The sequence below is a fragment of the Alnus glutinosa genome, chromosome 1 (assembly GCF_958979055.1).
Source record: "Alnus glutinosa chromosome 1, dhAlnGlut1.1, whole genome shotgun sequence".
Taxonomy (NCBI): Eukaryota; Viridiplantae; Streptophyta; class Magnoliopsida; order Fagales; family Betulaceae; genus Alnus; species Alnus glutinosa.
The window spans coordinates 41,963,532-41,982,995 of record NC_084886.1 but is presented as its reverse complement, the minus strand read 5'-3'; the positions used below and the strand labels follow the sequence as shown (position 1 = coordinate 41,982,995).

Sequence of the window (19,464 nt, the reverse complement as noted above, 5' to 3'; positions counted from 1 at the left end):
AAACGAATATTTGCAGAACCAGCACGCAATTTCTCTCTCTCTTGGGTGGCACTGCACTGATTGATTAGTCATTTCCTTCCTTTGAAGAAAGCTAAGAACGTGGGTCCCTTTTTTATTTATTGGCAGCACGCAGTTCTTAAAAAAAAGAGCAAAAGATTAAAATCAGAAGGCATGTGTATCTTGGGCTATAAATAAACATTTTGGAAGATCCATTTCTTCAAAGGAAGGAAACATATGTGGCTATATATAGAATCCAACGTTGGGCTCATTTAAAAAAAGGAGAAAAAAAAAGACTCAGTAGCTTAGGAGTCGGAGTAGCTTAGTTTTCTTTTAGATCTTTAGTTTAGTTTTTGGGTTAAATACAAAAAAAGCCTTCAAAACTACCAGTGCTTGCAATTTGGCCCTTAAACTACCAATTGCTTGTTTGTTGGCCCCCTCCATCAATTTATGCTGTCTAAGCGGATTGAAAATGCCCCTCTCCCTGTGTTTGAAATTTCAACAATGCCCTTGGTTAAAAATACATGTGTATTGCGTAAAAGGTGGGATCAAATAAATCCTTATTTACAAATTTGACATTCGTAAAGAGGGACTTCGAAGGTGGTGAGCGCAACACCACCTTCATTATCGAGCTCTCCGAATGCGTTCCTCTCTGCTTCGACTCTTCAATCTCAATCTTGAACTGATCCGGCTCCAACCTCCAAGTCATCCAACCCAATGAGCTGCAATTTCAACCCGGTCAATCTGGGCTATGAGACCGACCTCAAGAGAATACGCAAGGACCTGATAATAGCCATCGTGACCTCATCTCTCATCGGCAGTGTGATAATGGGATCCTTTGCGAACCTTTCTCTGGACAAGAGATCTGCATGCCATTAACGCTGAGTGTAGGGCTATCTTTTGGGTGGCAATGGAAGCTTCAAACGTACAAAGAAGCCAAGTAGCACTAGTCATGTATTTGGAATATTCACTGATCAAGACAAAGCCTTGAATGCAGCCATTGAGGAAGTTTTTCCGAATACACAGCATTGCTTTTCTCTTTGGCATGTATTGGAAAAAGTCCCTGAAAGTTTAGCTCATGTGATCAAACAGCATGAGAATTTTTTGCCAAAATTCATCAAGTGCACAACATTCTCGATCAAGTCATGGACATACGAATAGTTTGACATGAGATGGTGGAAAATGGTTACTAGATTTGATTCAAGATGATGAATGGATACGGTCCTTGTATGAAGAATCGAAAAAGTGGGTAAAGTGTGTACCTACTTATATGGGGGATATTTTTTTAGCCGGAATGTCTACACCTCAGCGTTCCGAAAGTATGAACTCTTTTTTTGACAAGTATATTCATAAGAAAATTACTCTGAAAGAGTTTGTGAAACAATATGGGACAATTTTACAACATAGGTATGAAGAAGAAGTCATACCAAATTTTAATACATGGCACTAACAACCTGCATTAAAATCTCATTCGCCTTGGGAAAAGCAATTGTCAACAATTTACACGCATGCAATATTCAAGAAATTCCAAGTTGAGGTTTTAGGTGTAGTTGGCTGCCATCCTAAAAAAGAAAGTGAAGATGGAACAACTACTACATTTAGACTTCAAGATTGTGTGAAGGATGAATATTGTATGGTAACATGGAATGAATCAAAGTTAGAGGTTTCTTGTTTCTGTTGTTTGTTTGATTACAAAGTTTCCTGTGTAGACATGCAATGATTATTCTCCAAATTTGTGGTCTTTCAAGCATCCCACCTCATTATATTTTGAAGAGGTGGACAAAAGATGCAAAGAGCAGGCGCTCAATGGTTGAAGGAGCGGAAATGAGACAGACTAGGGTGCAACATTACAATGATTTATGTAAATAAGCCATTGATGATTGAATTGAGTGAAGAAGGATCATTATCCGAGGAGAGTTATAGTATTTCTTTTAGGGCACTAGTAGAAGCTCTGGAGAATTGTGTGAATGCGAATAACTCAAACATCAATATTGCAGAATCCAGTAGCAATGTTCGTGGTGTTCGTGAAGAAGAGGAGAAACAAGGAAGCCTGAGAGCTAAAACAAGCAAGAAGAAGAGTACATATAAGAAAAGAAAGGTTAGTTCTGAAGTTGTTTTCATGTACATTTTGTCTCTGTCACTATATGTATTTAAAGACTGAGGAATGCCTCTGTATAGCAGGTACCATCAGAGCTAGATGTTATGCTTGTTGAGGAATGCCAGACTGAGGAATGCCTTTGCACCCTACTACTTTGTTTACCTCTGTTTTTATGTTTAAAAACATAGCTTCATTCCCTATGATCCCCCATGTCCTTTTCTGTTTCCCTGGTGTTGCATGTAGTCTAGTGGAATGAAATGCATGTATCCATGAAGCTTCATTCCCTAGTTGCAAGTGAAATGCAGGACAAAATTCATGCCTACTTATGACACCTCTATTCAATTTCATGCAAACTCATGACATGACTAGCACTAGATTGTGTACACGTGAGGCTGATATGCGGCCCAACATGGCCCAACATCAGTATCGCATGCATAATTCAAGAATTTCAAAGAAGCGCTCAGCGTCATTCATTGCTCAGTGGCCGAGATCATACGAAACTAGAAGCGAATACTTGAAGAAGATCAAGAAAACATATACAAATGTGACGGCGACTTGTTGTTGAGGTTGTTGCTGGCTAAGCACGACAAGGAGGTGGTACGAGACATTGTGATAAGCTTCATCATGGCCGGATGAGACACCACGTCATCGGCCATGACGTGCCTGTACTGTTTGCATTCTAAGTATAAAAACAACTCATTCTAAATTAAGTGAACTCGGCACTTGAAAATGGTGAAAAGCCACTGGACTTTGAAACTCTCAAGGAGATGAGGTTCCTAAATGCTTGCTTGTACGAATCCATGCGGACCATGCGACTCTACCTGCCCGTTGCGTGGGACTCAAAGCACGCTCTCGCCGACGACACTTTGCCTGATGGGACTTCTATTGGGAAGGGAGACAGAATCACGTTTTTTCCTTACGAGATAGGAAGGATGGATCAAGGAGCTTTGGGGAAAGGACCGGCGATGGAGTCGAGTCGTGAAGAATGACAAAATAAAGGGAAATTCAAGTTTAAACTCAAATAAACGGGTGGAATTTCAACGTTAGGGAGATGGGTATTTTCGGGCTTTTGTGCACGTGACTCGGTTTTCATCCACTTAGACGGCACAAAGTGACGGATGGGACCAAAAAATAAGCAATTTGTAGTTTAGGGGGCTGGACTGCAAGCATTGGTAGTTCAGGTGGCCATCCGGAGAACGAATGATAGTTTGGGGGGCTTTTTTGTATTTAACCCTTAGTTTTTAGAAGAGAAACACACAATGAATGTAAAGGGAGGGTGAGTGTCCATATTTTTATTTTCTTTACTTATATTCAGTAGACAACAGCTCATGGGTGACGTGGCTTCAACTCCAAGTGATCCAAGGGCCTCCATACGTGGCTAAAGCTCTCCCTAGGGTTTTCATAAACCCTATCTAAGTATCAATGGCTTAATTGTGTTTTTCTTTGGGATATTTATTTTTGGAATGATGATTGTATAACTATGAGAATTGCAATTTTTTTAATTGGTTTTAATGTTAAATGCAATCATGATGAAATGTTTATCTTGTCTATGAGAAAGCTTTTTATTTTGATTGTACTCAAATTATATTTGTTGTCCGAAAAATGATAAATATAATGGTTATGCAATGATATTATTTGAACATGCAACAAAAGGTTTTGATAGTTCATGCCTAGGATAGATAAGTCATGCTGAACCTTAGATTAGTGTAATTTAGGTAGATGATTTGTACTAATCCTAAGATGAGCTGCACTTAATCATTATTTGTGTGTAACCAAGTTAATGAATTTAATAGCTCATGCTTAACAAAGATGGATTACAGTTATTTGTTAATGATAGTATTTTCTTGACACTATGTTGTGCGCTTGACAAACACACACAAGTAATATCACGCCTATAATGAATGTCCCATGTTAATATGATAGCCAATGGTACAAGGTTAGCGGTAAAATGAATTCCCTATTTTCTATTTCATTTAGTTCAACTCAAATTTATTTTCCAGCATTTTAATTGCAGTTGTTAGTCAAAAATCACAAAAACATCATTTTCTAGGGATAAATTAGAATTGATTTTACTAAAGCTTGATAAATACAACCAACACAATCCCTGAGGATCGACACCCTCAATATAGACACTATCTTACAGTGATTCGTGATATTGCGAATGGTATAATTACTGAGTTTAAAAACGACCACATCACTCATCTTCACAATTCAAACATTTGCATCTGAATTGGCTCCAAAGACAAGCCTCATGGTTTATGCTCAATTTGATTATGGAGCCAAGATGACGAAAGATTTCTACTCAGAGCAAGCTCCGGCAACATCACATTTTGACTTACAGCAAGAGGAGAACTATAATATGCATATGAATTCTCCTATTGCTACTAAGCCAATCTCATATTTACAATTAAATTTAATGCATTTCATCAAACATCTACATCTGAACTGGATCCAGAGACAAGTCTCATGGGTTATGCGCAAGTTGATTGTGGAGCCGAGTGATAGGAACTGTGTCCGTAGGGCTAGGAAGTTTAATCCACGTTACTTGGATAAAGCCTCCAAGTTAGAAGTGATCCTTATCACTTATCAGATGGGTAGCTAGATTATGTTATCTTTATCATTCTGTTTGATAGGCTATGTTTATCTTTATGTTTCAATAATTATTAGAGAGGTTGAGACCTGTTAGGAGTAATAGAGGTAACTAATCTATTTAAGGAATATGATAGCTAGGAGAAGGGTATCAAAGTTATAAACAATCCGTGTGTATAGTGCTTTCCTACCTTAAGTGGAAAACTTATCAATTCCATTCACCATTTGCATTCTACTTTCATTCACAATTCACCTATCCATCTGTTGGTAGCCTATCAATTGGTATCAGAGCAATGTTGACCAAAAAGGACCGTATTGAGAAGTTGGAGTCCGACGTGCATGAGATCCATGGGTCTATGCAAAATTTGGAACGATTGTTGAAGGAGAATCTGGAACGCTCTTTGAAGGAGAACTCTGAATGGTCAACAAAGGAGAGAAGTGCTATGAACGGTCAATGCAGGAGAGCATTACCCAGTTAGTGAAGAAGGCTTTTGCCACATTTGTAAAGAATCATGGGGAGTCACTACGCCGTTCAAAGAAGGAGAAGGAAGATAACTCTAACTCACGGTTTAGTCACAATCGTGACCATCGAGAAGTTATAGGAACCGTGTCCTTAGGGTTAGGAAGCCTAATCCACATTAATTGGATTAAGCCTCCATGTTAGAAATGATCCTTATCACTTGTTAGATGGGTAGCTAGATTATGTTATCTCTTGTCTCAATAATGATTAGAGAGGTTGAGACCTGTTAGGAGTAGTAAAGGTAGCTGATCTATTTAGGGAAGAGGATAGCTAGGAGAAGGGTATCAAAGTTATAAACAATCAGTGTGTATGGTGCTTTCCTACCTTAAGTGGAAAACTTATCAATTCCATTCACCATTTGCATTCTACTTTCATTTACAATTCACCTATCCATCTGTTGGTAGCCTATCAATTGGTATCAAAGCAATGTTGACCCAAAAGGACCGTATTGAGAAGTTGGAGTCCGACATGCATGAGATCCATAGGTCTATGCAAAATCTGGAACGATTGTTGAAGGAGAATCTGGAACGCTCTTTGAAGGATAACTCTGAACGGTCAACAAAGGAGAGAAGAGCTATGAACGGTCAATGCAGGAGAGCATTACCCAATTAGTGAAGAAGGCTTTTGCCACATTTGCAAAGAATCATGGGGAGTCACTACGCTGTTCAAAGAAGAAGGAAGATAACTCTAACTCACAATTTAGTCACAATCGTGACCATTAAGAAGACGGGCATTATTTTCGGCCTATGAAGATGGAATTTCCAAAATTCTGAGGAGAGGATCCTATCATTTGGTTGGATCGCAACACTCAAATTTTCAAGTACCAAGCCACGACAGAGGAATAGAAGGTCACACTTGCTGCATTTTATTTAGAAGGTGAGGCAAACTAATGGTGGCAATGAGTAAAGAAGGTTTATCAGGATGAAAACCAACCTATTACTTGGCCCATTCTTGAGAAAAAATTGTTGGCTAGGTTTGGTCCAACAGAATATGAGGATCATGACGAAGCTTTATCACGGGTCAAACAGAAAGGAACCTTGAGAGAGTACCAGAAGGAGTTCGAAAACCTGGCCAACCGTGTGGTTGGATGGCCACAAAAAGCATTAATCGGGACGTTCTTAGGTGGGTTAAAAGTTGATATTTTAAATGATATGCGTAAGTTCAAGCCTCGCACACTCCGTGAGACCATTGAGTTCGCACAAATGCGGGAGGATGAGTTGACCCATTAAAAAAGGAGCCCATATGCAGACACGTCAGAGTATACACCACAAACATCATGGGAAAGCAACACCACTACCACAATGAGTTCTAAAGCTCCAGGTTCTTAACCCTCTGTGAAAAACTTTTGTGGGAGGAAATGCAGGAAAAGAAAAAGGGAAAAAGGACTATGTTTCAATTGCATTGAGAGGTACATATCGGGGCATTGTTGTGCAATCCCTCATGTTTTCATTATTGAAGCTGATCTAGAGGGCGAGTTGGAGCTTGAAAACATTGCAGAGGAAGACGAAGATAAGAAAACTCCCCACGCATTCACGAGTTACGCAGACCCAAAGACCTGAAGATGCCACATGGGAAGAAGTCGATTGTCTCTGCCAACAGTTTTCAAATCTCGACCTTGAGGACAAGGATCGCGTTCAAGGAGGGGCGATTGATAGGAACCGTGTCCTTAGGGTTAGGAAGCCTAATCCATGTTACATGGATTAAGCCTCCATGTTAGAAGTGATCCTTATCACTTATTAAGGAAGATGATTGTTAGGGAAATATTTGTCTCCACCTTGGAGTGGGGCCAGGTCTGCCCCAAAGTGGGATTTCGGCCCCCGGAATGGGTTAGTCCCCGGACGTGAGCCTTGGTCGCAGGAAGCCTCCAATATTTATGAGACCAGTCAAATCAAGTCAGAGAAGATATCAGACGTCCCCATTGGACAGTGTGCTTGACAAGGGTAAAACGGACATTTAGCATGCAGGGATATAAAAGGGCTATAAGGACTACTTGACAGGGGGATTTTTCCATCCTCTTGGACTCTCTCTCTCACTCTCTCCTTCTCCCTCTTCTTCAGACACTGGATTGACTTGATTGTCGGAGGAGGCTTAGCCGGCCAACCCCCGGCGGGTCTTTTTTTGTTTTGCAGGCCAGCACATAGAAGAAGGGACGTCTCTGATCACGCCACGTCACCCAGTGAAAAATTAGCATCAACAATTGGCGCCGTCTGTGGGAACGACGTGATTGCTCCTACCAAAGCGAAAATCTAGAATGGTGACTGGTGATCAGAACACCCTTTGTTAAAGGAGGGAGAGCGGATGGAGCAGATTTGGAGTTTTTCGTCCGGCAGATCTGAACTTAAAGCAGTGTGTTTATACTCACGCCGTGGTTTTATGAAAGCCTATCCTAGTATGGCTCTTTGACGACATCGACGTCGCAGGATAGGGCTTACCTTCGCCAAATCCGTGGGCGCGAGTTCGCAGGCATAAGGAGAAGGCTTCTTCCCAAAGAAATAAGAGACCCTTCAGATTTGTTCGAGTTTCGCACCAAGTGTAGTTGTTGACTAGTTTGGCACATGAAAGGAGCAGCTTTATTAGAAAATAAAAGAAGGAGAAGTGGACACGTATCAAGCTGCAGGAAAACTGTGGGAGACATAAATGTGGCTTTATTGGCTTTTATGTTTATCTCAGAAGGGATCCTTTAAATTGATATGACTCCCACGGTCAGAAGCCAAGGCTTGGGGTTGAGTATTCAAGAGGAATGGACCAAGCTCGAGTACAACGCATGCAGAATACAAATTGCATACTGTGCTCGTTGACCTCCCCGCATGGGAGCTGAACGTGCCCGGACATCTGCTGGGTCTCACCAGCAGACGGTCTGAAGACTTTGACGCCAATCAGGATGACAGTTCTCCTATCAAGAGATTGTGTGACACATCTACAAGCTTAGGCTTGTCATTGCATGATATATTAATAGGAAGAGCCCCGCTTAGTTGATTGTCGGCCCAACCAAGATGCTGAGTTGAGGGCAGAGAGAAGAGGAATGCCGGGATCGGGGAGGTCACTGAATGGGCCAAGCACGAACAACACTGGGTAAGCCTATAGGCTTCTTGAAGTAGTTAACCGAAAACCTGTTCGACCGTTTCCAGAAATAGACTTCGAGGAAGTTACTGGAAGGGCAGTCCACGAGAGTTCAACGGTTTCTTGCATGACTGAAGGGCAGTCTTCCTCTGGGGAAGTATCTTGATACGGTTGCCCCTGTAGCAGCCGGGAATCATATGGAGTACAGGAGCAAGCGCCAGATTATCGAGTGCAGTAGTCGTAAGTCCGGTCGGAAATGGCCTGGGTGACTCCATGGCTTGTGGCAATAAATTTGATTAAAAGAAAAAGAAGTCTAACCAACGGTCTGTACAGGTATTCATCTATTTATTACCTGGACCTCGGACTTCGGAGACGGCGAGCTCTACTGTTGATTAGGAAGCCGTTAGAGTTGCTTGAGGTACACTTGTAAATAGGAGGAATAGGACTCGGTACTCAGACTCCCCTCCTGTCCGAAGACTTGCATGGTTCTCGTGCATCATGGTTTACTTCCGGGGTCGTAGCCAAGAAGCTGTCCGAGGTTGTTGTCGGGGTCCGGGGGCCACAATTATCGTAACACCCCCCGGACCGGTATCAGATTGGTGATTTTATGTGAGTCCGGACTTCATAGAAGCTCGCAAATAATCAAGGGTATCCCAACTACACTGCCACACTGTAGTCCCCGGATCGTCAGCGCATGCAAGCTACGTGGTCGGACTGAGAGCGGATTGCCAACATGCTAAAGGACTAAGATATTTGGAAGTCAGTGCCTGAATGAGTGGACCCAGGACAACGAAACTCACGATAGTTGGTGAAAAGGGATTCTCGAACGAGCGTGTCCGGGATCAGTTCCGGGGACATTTTCGAGATCCATTTGAGTGCCCGAACTCCTAATTTATTTACTTGTCAACTGTCGATATGAGAACCGCGGTTTTGGGTACGGAATCTTCAAGAAGGCCTTAAAAAGAAAAGAAAGGGCGTTCGAGCAGCAGGGGCAGAGGCAGGGCGTAATCATCAGAGCCTCACCAGAGTAGCTGGGGGCATTGAGCCAACGCGCCGCGCCGGCCAGCCACAAAGGCCACAAATCCTCCAGAGGTCCGATCAGTCTAAAAAGCCTAAGCCCTTCCTACTCCAACCAGCTCGGGCAGTTCTTCGAGGCCTCCCCCGAGGACCATATGCAACTCCAGGACATGAATGTCCTTGTCAGCTATGCCGAAATCAAACAAGGAGCTGTTATGGTGCCACACTACAACTCCAGGGCCACAGTCGTCGCGTATGTGGTAGAAGGAACTGAACGCTTTGAAACGGCGTGCCCACATGTTTCAAGACAGAGCCGGGAATACCGAGGGAGAAGAGAAGTAGAAGAAGAAAAAGAAGAGAGCAGGGGAGAATTCCACAGGGTCAGCACTCGTTTGTCTCCTGGAGAAGCTTTTGTAATCCCGGCGGGTCACCCTGAGACGCGACTACGGCAAAGACGCGACCACGGATCAAAGGGACGATCGTAGGTTTTCGTCCAGACTCTATCAGGATCGAAGATCGTCGTTGAGAAGTTTTGCTCGTAGGCTTGGTGGGCTTCTACGCCACCAAGTCAAATAGCCAACACGTGGTGCCCATCGGCAAGTTGAGAGACATTAAGCTCATGAACATATTCGGGTTCAAGGTTTGGTGGCTCTAACGGCCGAGAACTTGAGCGTGAGACCCAGAGGGTGATCCTTGAAAACTCGCAATCTGGTCGTCCTTATGTTCTCCTCCTTCCTCTTCTGGAAGGCCCTGTCCGAGCCTCGATTCAGTGCGGCCACGAAGACAACGTCGATCTCTACGTTGAGAGCGGATCCTCGGAGGTCGCCAGAGCTCCTTTCCGAAGTATCATGCACGTGCACGCTGTTGGGCCTGAAGTTTCGATTTCTGTCCCTTAAGCTTGGGAGCTTCAGGTAGAGATGTCACCTCCATGTGCAATCGGCGTCGCCGAAGGTTTGAGTTGTAGTGTGCAGTCCTGCCCGAGATCAACTTTCTGTTCCTACGTCCGGGGTCAATTAATGGCATGGCTTCTTATCTAAAGGGATTTTCACCAGATACAAAGAGGCCCAGGGTGTTAAAGGAAAGGCGAACGCAGTGTTGATCTGGCTAGTTTGCGCTTCACTGCAATGTGAGGAAAGTTTGTGGCTGGGTCCGAGGATCAGTGAGAGTTTCAAGGTCAGGACGCCGAGGTTCACCCCTCGTCTAGTCCCCGGACATCCACGTCAAAGAAGCTTAGGCTATGGCTACCTGATAGCGTACCAGATCAGTGGCAATCCTTGCCTTGGTTTCGAAAGAAGCTTCCTCTGCAGAATGATCAGCTACACTTTGTGAGTAGGAAGGGGGGTCCGATCGGCTGAAATGCAAGAACAGTTCACGTGCTGATTCTCTAGTTGTTTTACTGAGATCAAGCCATCACCGCTTAGGTTAAACTATAAGGTAAACAACGAAGAAGATTTCGCTCGACCTTCCGGCTCAGGGGATCCTTACTTGGTGAACGTACTCTTCAGAATCTAGGGGTAGATTCTGAGTGTTTGACACTATCAAAGATCAAGAAATTGACTCATCTCCGCAGAAAAATCGTCTGGCAGCAGAGATCTTTAATATGGTAGTGTTGGGCCCACTCCCCGGACGTTGTTCCGAAAAGTTTGTTATAGTGGAAAAAAGGCTCCAAAACAGTTATGTCAGATTAATACTATTAGTTGTACCTACTAGATGGAAGGGAACCCAAGTATGCCAGGATCCCATGGCATACGCGCACAAGTCATTTTAGAAGGTCAGTGGTCTCGGATACGAAGAGGTCAGGGATGCTAAAGAAAGTGAGTACTGTATGGTTGTCAGAAAGAGGTAAACGAGTCCGTGTCCAAGGACGCTTGACAGGCCCATTTCGGGAAGGAAGGCTGAGGACGTGTGAAGGGTCCCTCAAACCCCGGCAAGGTAGACAAGAAATTTCAATCAACTTCTCCTAGAGGGCTCCTCAGAGCCTAATTTTCTGTTTCGATGTCCGGGATCCCCTGACTTTTAACTACTCAGATGCCCGTCATCCATCTGAGCTCACTTTTGAATTTCATTAAAAAGAAGAAATAGTTATGAAGCTACTTTTCATCCCGGACACATTTTATAGCAAGATGATGACCTGTCAAAGTTTGGGCTTAAAGATTCCAATGGATGGGAAGCTATGTACACTATTCAGAGACCGGAAAGGCCGAGATAAGTCTACTTTTCTCTTCTCATTTCATTTTATTAAATATTTAAAATTGAAATGGTCTCTCTGACGGTTAACAATGGCCAGTGAATAATTGTGCCCTTGTATCCAGTGCTTCAGAGCACAAATGCAGAGAATTTTAATAATTTTGTAATTCCAGTAATAAGGGTTAGATATGCTCCTTTACAAATAGCCTAGAATTTATTTGCAAAAAATAAGGAGCTATGGTAGCTCCAAACTTTGAGCAACAGAGGCTACTTCCATGGAACCGAATACAAGGAGCAGGTCTTTGAGCTCATGCTATTCTGTCTCCTGCTTGGATTTATTGATCTTTTTCTATAGCATTTTCGCAGGAGCCTTGTTTTTATTGCACAAATAAATAAAGCGAAAAGGAAAGCTCTCGAAGTTACATTCCGAGAGCACTGTTTGGGAGCGAGAACTGGATTAATTTTCGATGATATTTCTGAATTAGTTAACATCCGAGGAGGTGACCTCGTTAAAAAACAAGGGATCCGAGGAGGTGGCCTCGTTAAAAAACAAGGGATCTGAGGAGGTGACCTCGTTAAAAAACAAGGGATCCGAGGAGGTGGCCTCGTTAAAAAACAAGGGATCCGAGGAGGTGACCTCGTTAAAAAACAAGGGATCCGAGGAGGTGACCTCGTTAAAAAACTATGGAAGAGGAGTAAGAACCTCGGTAAAAAATCAGGAACCCGCCCTTAACAGGGGATTACCGGGGGAACTGAGGAGGTGACCTCGTTAAAAAACTATGGAAGAGGAGTAAGAACCTCGGTAAAAAATCAGGAACCCGCCCTTAACAGGGGATTACCGGGGGAATCGAGGAGGTGACCTCGTTAAAAAACTATGGAAGAGGAGTAAGAACCTCGGTAAAAAATCAGGAACCCGCCCTTAACAGGGGATTACCGGGGGAATCGAGGAGGTGACCTCGTTAAAAAACTATGGAAGAGGAGTAAGAACCTCGGTAAAAAATCAGGAACCCGCCCTTAGCAGGGGATTACCGGGGGAATCGAGGAGGGGACCTCGTTAAAAAATAAAGGATTAATTTTTACAGGCTCTTGTTGCCACACAAGCTGTTCGGGTATATGTTCACAAGACAAATCACTCCGGCCAGCTTTCCTCAGACCGGAGTGCTTTGGGGGGGTAAGAGCTTGGGAGATTGATTTGGTTGTCAAATATTTGATATGTAAAATCCCGTTAACATTTCTGATGACATTTTTGATAACTTCCGGATTAGATTAAAGGAAGAGGAGTAATAACCTCGTTAAAAAATCGGAAGAGGAGTAATAACCTCGTTAAAAAATCGGGAGAGGAGTTATAACCTCGTGAAAAGTCCAATTTTGGACAAAGAACCACCCCCCTTGGTAGAGGACAGGGGGGGTGATGAGGAAAGTCCGATCTCGGACAATGGACCACCCCTCTCGGTAGAGGACAGGGGGGTGACGAAAAAAGTCCGATCTCGGACAAAGGATCTCCCCTCCTAGTAGAGGACCAGGGAGGTGAGGAGAAAAGTCCAATTTTGGACAAAGAACCACCCCCCTTGGTAGAGGACAGGGGGGTGATGAGGAAAGTCCGATCTCGGACAATGGACCACCCCTCTCGGTAGAGGACAGGGGGGTGACGAAAAAAGTCCGATCTCGGACAAAGGATCTCCCCTCCTGGTAGAGGACCAGGGAGGTGAGTAGAAAAGTCCAATTTTGGACAAAGAACCACCCCCCTTGGTAGAGGACAGGGGGGTGATGAGGAAAGTCCGATCTCGGACAATGGACCACCCCTCTCGGTAGAGGACAGGGGGGTGATGAGGAAAGTCCGATCTCGGACAATGGACCACCCCTCTCGGTAGAGGACAGGGGGGTGACGAAAAAAGTCCGATCTCGGACAAAGGATCTCCCCTCCTGGTAGAGGACCGGGGAGGTGAGGAGAAAAGTCCGATCTCGGACAATGGACCACCCCTCCTGGTAGAGGACAGGGGGGTGATGAGGAAAGTCCAATTTTGGACAAAGGATCTCCCCTCCTGGTAGAGGACCAGGGAGGTGAGGAGAAAAGTCCGATCTCGGACAATGGACCACCCCTCCTGGTAGAGGACAGGGGGGTGATGAGGAAAGTCCAATTTTGGACAAAGGATCTCCCCTCCTGGTAGAGGACCAGGGAGGTGAGGAGAAAAGTCCAATTTTGGACAAAGAACCACCCCCCTTGGTAGAGGACAGGGGGGTGATGAGGAAAGTCCAATTTTGGACAAAGGATCTCCCCTCCTGGTAGAGGACCAGGGAGGTGAGGAGAAAAGTCCGATCTCGGACAATGGACCACCCCTCCTGGTAGAGGACAGGGGGGTGATGAGGAAAGTCCAATTTTGGACAAAGGATCTCCCCTCCTGGTAGAGGACCAGGGAGGTGAGGAGAAAAGTCCGATCTCGGACAATGGACCACCCCTCTCGGTAGAGGACAGGGGGGTGATGAGGAAAGTTCAATATCTTGGACAGGGGGGTGATGGCGGTCGGAGATGACACTACTTAATTTGCCGATATTAAAGACAGAATTAATTATGGTAGCTCGTCCGTCATCGGGAGCTATCTATGCTTGGGGTTATATCAAGGACGTGAAATTTCCAGTCTAACGACCCAGAAGTCGAATAGGGAAATTGGGGTGATTACCTCTTCTTTGAAGAAATGGAAAGGGCAATTGCGCCTCTAGCAGTCCCCGAACTTCAGGCGTGACGGTTAACGGGCATCCATCTACCAAAAGAAACTAATGGTCCAACGAAAGGTTTCCGACTATTGGGAACGGTGGATATGTTAAAATGCCATCGGAATCATTGTCCGGGGAAGTATAATGCTAATGCTTGGCATGATGTTGTGCGGGCATAATTTTATGATTTATGAAACGCCCATTTCAGTGGTAGTCCGAAGAGATTATTGAAGATTGATTTGAAATTCATGTTGCCAAGAAGATTTTATTGGATTTAATCATCGTATACACATGCATGAAGACAAAAAGAACGGACAACCTCGAAGGAACATTGTGAAGGGTAGTCATCTGACTACAAAGATGAATTGCCTGGAAATCTTGGAGGGATCATCCGCGCAAATTCCAAGCGCGGCTTGAGCAGTTAGGCTCCCACGAGTTGTTGGGGCAAAATTTGGGTGCTACACAGTTCCTGTAGGCTGGACAGGAGCAGGTTGGCATAAAGCCAAAGGTCACACACCCTTGTGTGTCTAAAGCCGGAGATCACACATTCAATAGAACTATCGTGAAGAGCGAATGCTCCAGGGCCATCTTTGATGGATTTGTGAATATGCCCGGCCGCGAAGACCGCACCAGGAATGAAGAACATTGCAAAAAAAAATTTTGAAGAGTTCAAATAGAATGAAAGGGAAAATCCGATCCCAAGGAAAGGAATAAAAAGAAAGGAAGATCTACTCAAATGGGCACTCTCAAGGCCAATGACATTCCAGCGAAAGAAAGTGCGAATATATAGAAAAACAATAGTGATCACTGCATGCACGATTTACGGGGTGTTAGGTGCACCTAACTGATGGTGAATTTATGACGGAAATAAATTCTAAATTGCCTGCCGTAAATGGCTTGGAGCCGCATAGTGCGGCAGTAGAAGAAACGCTTAAGTTTTCCCGGGATCCGAGGAGAGCACTACACGGATTAGATGAAGAATGGCCGGTGGGATTGGTCGGATTGCAGAGGATCCATTGGGTAAATTCTCTCTACCTTTATAATAAAGATAGGAGAATTGGGGGGTAATTGTTAGGGAAATATTTGTCTCCACCTTGGAGTGGGGCCAGGTCTGCCCCAGAGTGGGATTTCGGCCCCCGGAATGGGTTAGTCCCCGGACGTGAGCCTTGGTCGCAGGAAGCCTCCAATATTTATGAGACCAGTCAAATCAAGTCAGAGAAGATATCAGACGTCCCCATTGGACAGTGTGCTTGACAAGGGTAAAACGGACATTTAGCATGCAGGGATATAAAAGGGCTATAAGGACTACTTGACAGGGGGATTTTTCCATCCTCTTGGACTCTCTCTCTCACTCTCTCCTTCTCCCTCTTCTTCAGACACTGACTGACTTGATCGTCGGAGGAGGCTTAGCCGGCCAACCCCCGGCGGGTCTTTTTTTGTTTTGCAGGCCAGCACATAGAAGAAGGGACGTCTCTGATCACGCCACGTCACCCAGTGAAAAATTAGCATCAACAATGATGATAGCTATGAGAAGGGTATCAAAGTTATAAACAATTCGTGTGTACGGTGCTTTCCTACCTTAAGTGGAAAACTTATCAATTCCATTCACCATTTGCATTCTACTTTCATTCACAATTCACCTATCCATCTGTTGATAACCTATCATCGAGATGCCGGAAGATTTCTACTCAAAGCAAGCTCCGGCAACATCACATTTCGACTTACAGCAACCTGAGAGCCAAGATATATATTGCCCTTCAATCAACAACCATCAAATTTGAAGAAATGGCAAATATATATTATGCTTGTTGCATTTATTTTCTTTTAGTCATTTTCTTTTTTGGAAAACTTATCTTTTATCTTTCATCACTTTTGAAAAAAAATGTACCCAAATTTTAAAAAGTATCAATTTAAAGTATTCATCTTTCATTTTTTTTTTTTCAATTTAAACCCTCCGTTAGAATTTTTGTTAAGTCTTATCAAAATTTCCAAAATACCCATCCTTTTTTTTCCTACAAAAACCAAAAAAAAAATTGCTAGAATTTAGGTATTGGTAAAAGATTTAGGCATGGGTATTTTTGCAAATTCCTTTAAATTTTGACCGATACCTAAATTCTAGCAATTTTTTCCTTCAAAAAAAAAAAAGAGTGGTATTTTGGAAATGTTGATAAGACTTAATGGGAAATTCTAAAATATGGTTGAAATCGAAAAAAAAATAAAAATTTCAAAGATGCATGAATATCCTAAATTGGCATTTTTTTTAAGTTTAAGTACATTTTTTTCAAAAGTGATGAAAGATGAGGAGTTATTAGTAAAGTTATCTTTTTCTTTTTTTATTTATTTATTGTTTTGTTGGTTAATTCTGGAATCACCAGTGTTTTTTTAAATGGGTTAGTTGGACCAAAGGATAAGATTTTTCCACTTCACTTGTTCATGTAAGAATGACTTCATTTGTATTAGGATATTTCTCCCTTATTTTATCTTTAATTATATATTTATACAATTTGGGTTATCAATATAAATGGATATTTTAATACATTAATTAGTCCGACCCGTTTTTAATTACTATAGTAAATTGCATCATTATTTTGTTCATTCTCATTTCTCCTCATCAGCTTCTTCCTCCTACTTAAGGAAATTACAAGATCGCCGAAGCAACAGCTTCAATCTACGAATCTGTCACATATCTAGAGAAATAATGAATAGAGATGGTATCGTTCAAAAAAAATAAAAATGAATAGAGATGGTAGATCTGAAACAATTTAATGGGTAAAAAGGGGCAAATCATGCGAAGAGAAGAGGTAGAGAGCATTAATTACAAGCCCTTGGCCTTAAGCATTCCTAACGGTCAGATCAGAGCTGAGCTCATCAGCTCCGGTACGGTAGCACTGCCATTCGGTACAATCACCCCCGTTTAGTCTCCACCTAGCCCTACCCTAACCCTAAACATTCCAAGATATGTATATTTGTTGTGCAAATGACATTACTGTATAGTTAATACTTGTACGTGTTCGAGCAGGTAATTGGTTAGTAAGCCTCTTGCTCGGTGGAAGCATATGTTCTGGTCTCATAAAAATAATTTTTTTTTTTTTTTTTTTTATTTCAATTTGTGGCACCAATAACTAAATGCAAAAATTCTTTTGCAACCAAATCCTCCCAAATTAAATACAAAATGCGATGTAATAAAAATATTATTGGCAATTAATTAAGACCATCAAAGCCAGTCAGGGCCAGCTATTCATCCAGTGGAGTACACGTACGGTCAATGGGCCAATGGCCATTGCCGACACTAGTACAAATTATTGCTTGCAATGAAATGAAAATCCTTCAAGCATTAGAAGTAAAGTTGAAATTGGCGCAGGTTGTTTGTCGGAAAAGTAGTGAGGAGCTGAAGCCAAGCCTGGATGTAGCTAAATCAAACTGAAGAAGATTGTCCTCTATTTGATACCCTCCAATCACAATCGAAGTCCTTGGGTTTGAGCCTCCATCCACGAACCCCAAACACAGCACATCGTTGCTAACCTGGACCATCGAGTTTGCGCCAAAGATCGCCCAGTACACGCTTTGTCTTTGCAGAACAAGATCAATCTGGGGCACACCCGGCCCAACGCGCGTGCTACCGATGTTTTTCGAGTTAAAGCACACCCCAAAGGGTGCCACCGACGCCACTCTAGGGACACTTGCGAGCTCTTTCACGAAAGCTTTAATGACAGCCTTGTAGATTGTGGTCTCCATGACGGTATAACGATTAACGGTGCTGATTTTCGTTCCACCAAAGCCCTGTTTGTCAATGGACAACAATGATGCGTTTAATGGGACAGCGTTGCCGTTGATTTTGATTGATTTCACGCCAATGAAGTATTCGGATGAAGCGTCACCTTGTGAGTAAGCTGAGGCTGTACTCACGGGGTTGAGGATTAGTGGGGTGTAGATGAGAGACTGTGAGACATCGATTTTTGGAAGCATAACATATGGCCCATCGCCGAAGAATATGACACCATTAGATCTTGTTGAAGAACTCAAGCAAATGGCAAATTTTCTATGGAAGCTAAAGGCGGCAGAGAATTGGGAAGGAAGCGAAATTCTAGTCCTTCCAAGGCCAGCCATACCCTTAACACCACTAGCAAGGCCCTTTAGGAGAAATGTTGCGCCGCAAGTGAAGGCCAACTTGGGCACTGAAACCACTCTGCCGGGGTTAGACCCATCGGTGGATTGGATGGAAACAACATCTTGGGCAAGCTCACCGCTTGTAGCAGTGCGTGTCACGGTGTTATCTGGGAGGAGACTGCATGTGTGATTGTAGCACCCTGGCTTAGGGCCAGAGTAGCAGTCTCCACAACTACTAGCCTTAGCAAGCGAGCATTGGGCTGAGCCGCAACGGGCAGGTTTGTAGGTGGATGAGACATAGCCTTGTTCACAGTCTACCCAAAGGAATTGGCCACCAAGGTCAACGGTTAGTTTGACGGGGACGAGAGGGGTCCTCTGGTTTAGTTGGGCAAGATATTGTAGAGTTGAGGCATCCTTGGAGACCGGAAGAACAAGAGCTTTGGGACGGAAGGATGTTGTGGCTATGGTTATGGAGGAGGAGATGAGGAAAAGGAGGGAACAAAAGAGAAGGAAATGAAATGAGGAAGCCATTGATGATTGAGTTTTGTGTGTGGGGGAAGTAGTGGGATCGCAGTAAACTTCATATAGGTGGTGTTGGAATTTCTTTAATATTTGTTTCACGTTGCTTTACATAATTTTAGGGATAAAAAAAGGCTACTGGATGATGGTCAAGAATTAAGATTGACGAGAGGCATACCTCGAGAAGGCACGGACTCGGAGGCTCAAACCCGCCATTGAATATATGCGGTCTGTAATCTTTGGGTGCCCACCTCAACCTGTGGGTACTCTTTACGATAAGAGTTTTGTCAACTCTAATTACTTCAATTTGAAGTAGTGTTCTTTTTTAAGAGAAATGATAGGATACTTACAAATTCTTACAAAAAAAATATTTACAAATTGACACGGCATCCATGTGACATTTTATTAACTAAAAAAGTTAAACATAGGATTTCACATCACACTAAATTCAGGTGGAAGCTTCTATGGACGGTTGGCGATGAGCTTGGGACAGATGGACTGCCGGCAAGAGGGGAGAGGAGAAATGTTAGGGGTACTTACAAATTCTTAAAAAAATATTTACAAACTGACATGGCATGCATGTGGCATTTTATTAACTAAAATAGTTAGACATGTAGAATTCCACATCACACTAAATCCAGGTGGAAGCTTCCATGGA

At 43.3% G+C, this 19,464-nt stretch overlaps 1 protein-coding gene and 1 pseudogene across 1 annotated transcript; one reads left to right on the top strand and one right to left on the bottom strand.

Annotated features, from left to right (window-relative positions):
- Positions 1 to 714: 714 nt before the first annotated feature.
- LOC133860309 (protein FAR-RED IMPAIRED RESPONSE 1-like) lies at positions 715 to 3,084 on the top strand (annotated as a pseudogene).
- Positions 3,085 to 17,360: 14,276 nt separating this feature from the next.
- Positions 17,361 to 18,908, bottom strand: LOC133882084 (probable aspartic proteinase GIP2). The gene has a single exon (XM_062321188.1). The coding sequence runs from the start codon at positions 18,816 to 18,818 to the stop codon at positions 17,508 to 17,510; it is 1,311 nt and encodes a 436-aa protein (XP_062177172.1). The 5' UTR covers positions 18,819 to 18,908; the 3' UTR covers positions 17,361 to 17,507.
- Between the last annotated feature and the right edge of the window lie 556 nt (positions 18,909 to 19,464).

Coding starts and splice junctions, on each gene's coding strand:
- LOC133882084 (XM_062321188.1), bottom strand. CDS start 18,818: ATGGCTTCCTCATTTCATTTCCTTCTCTTTTGTTCCCTCCTTTTCCTC.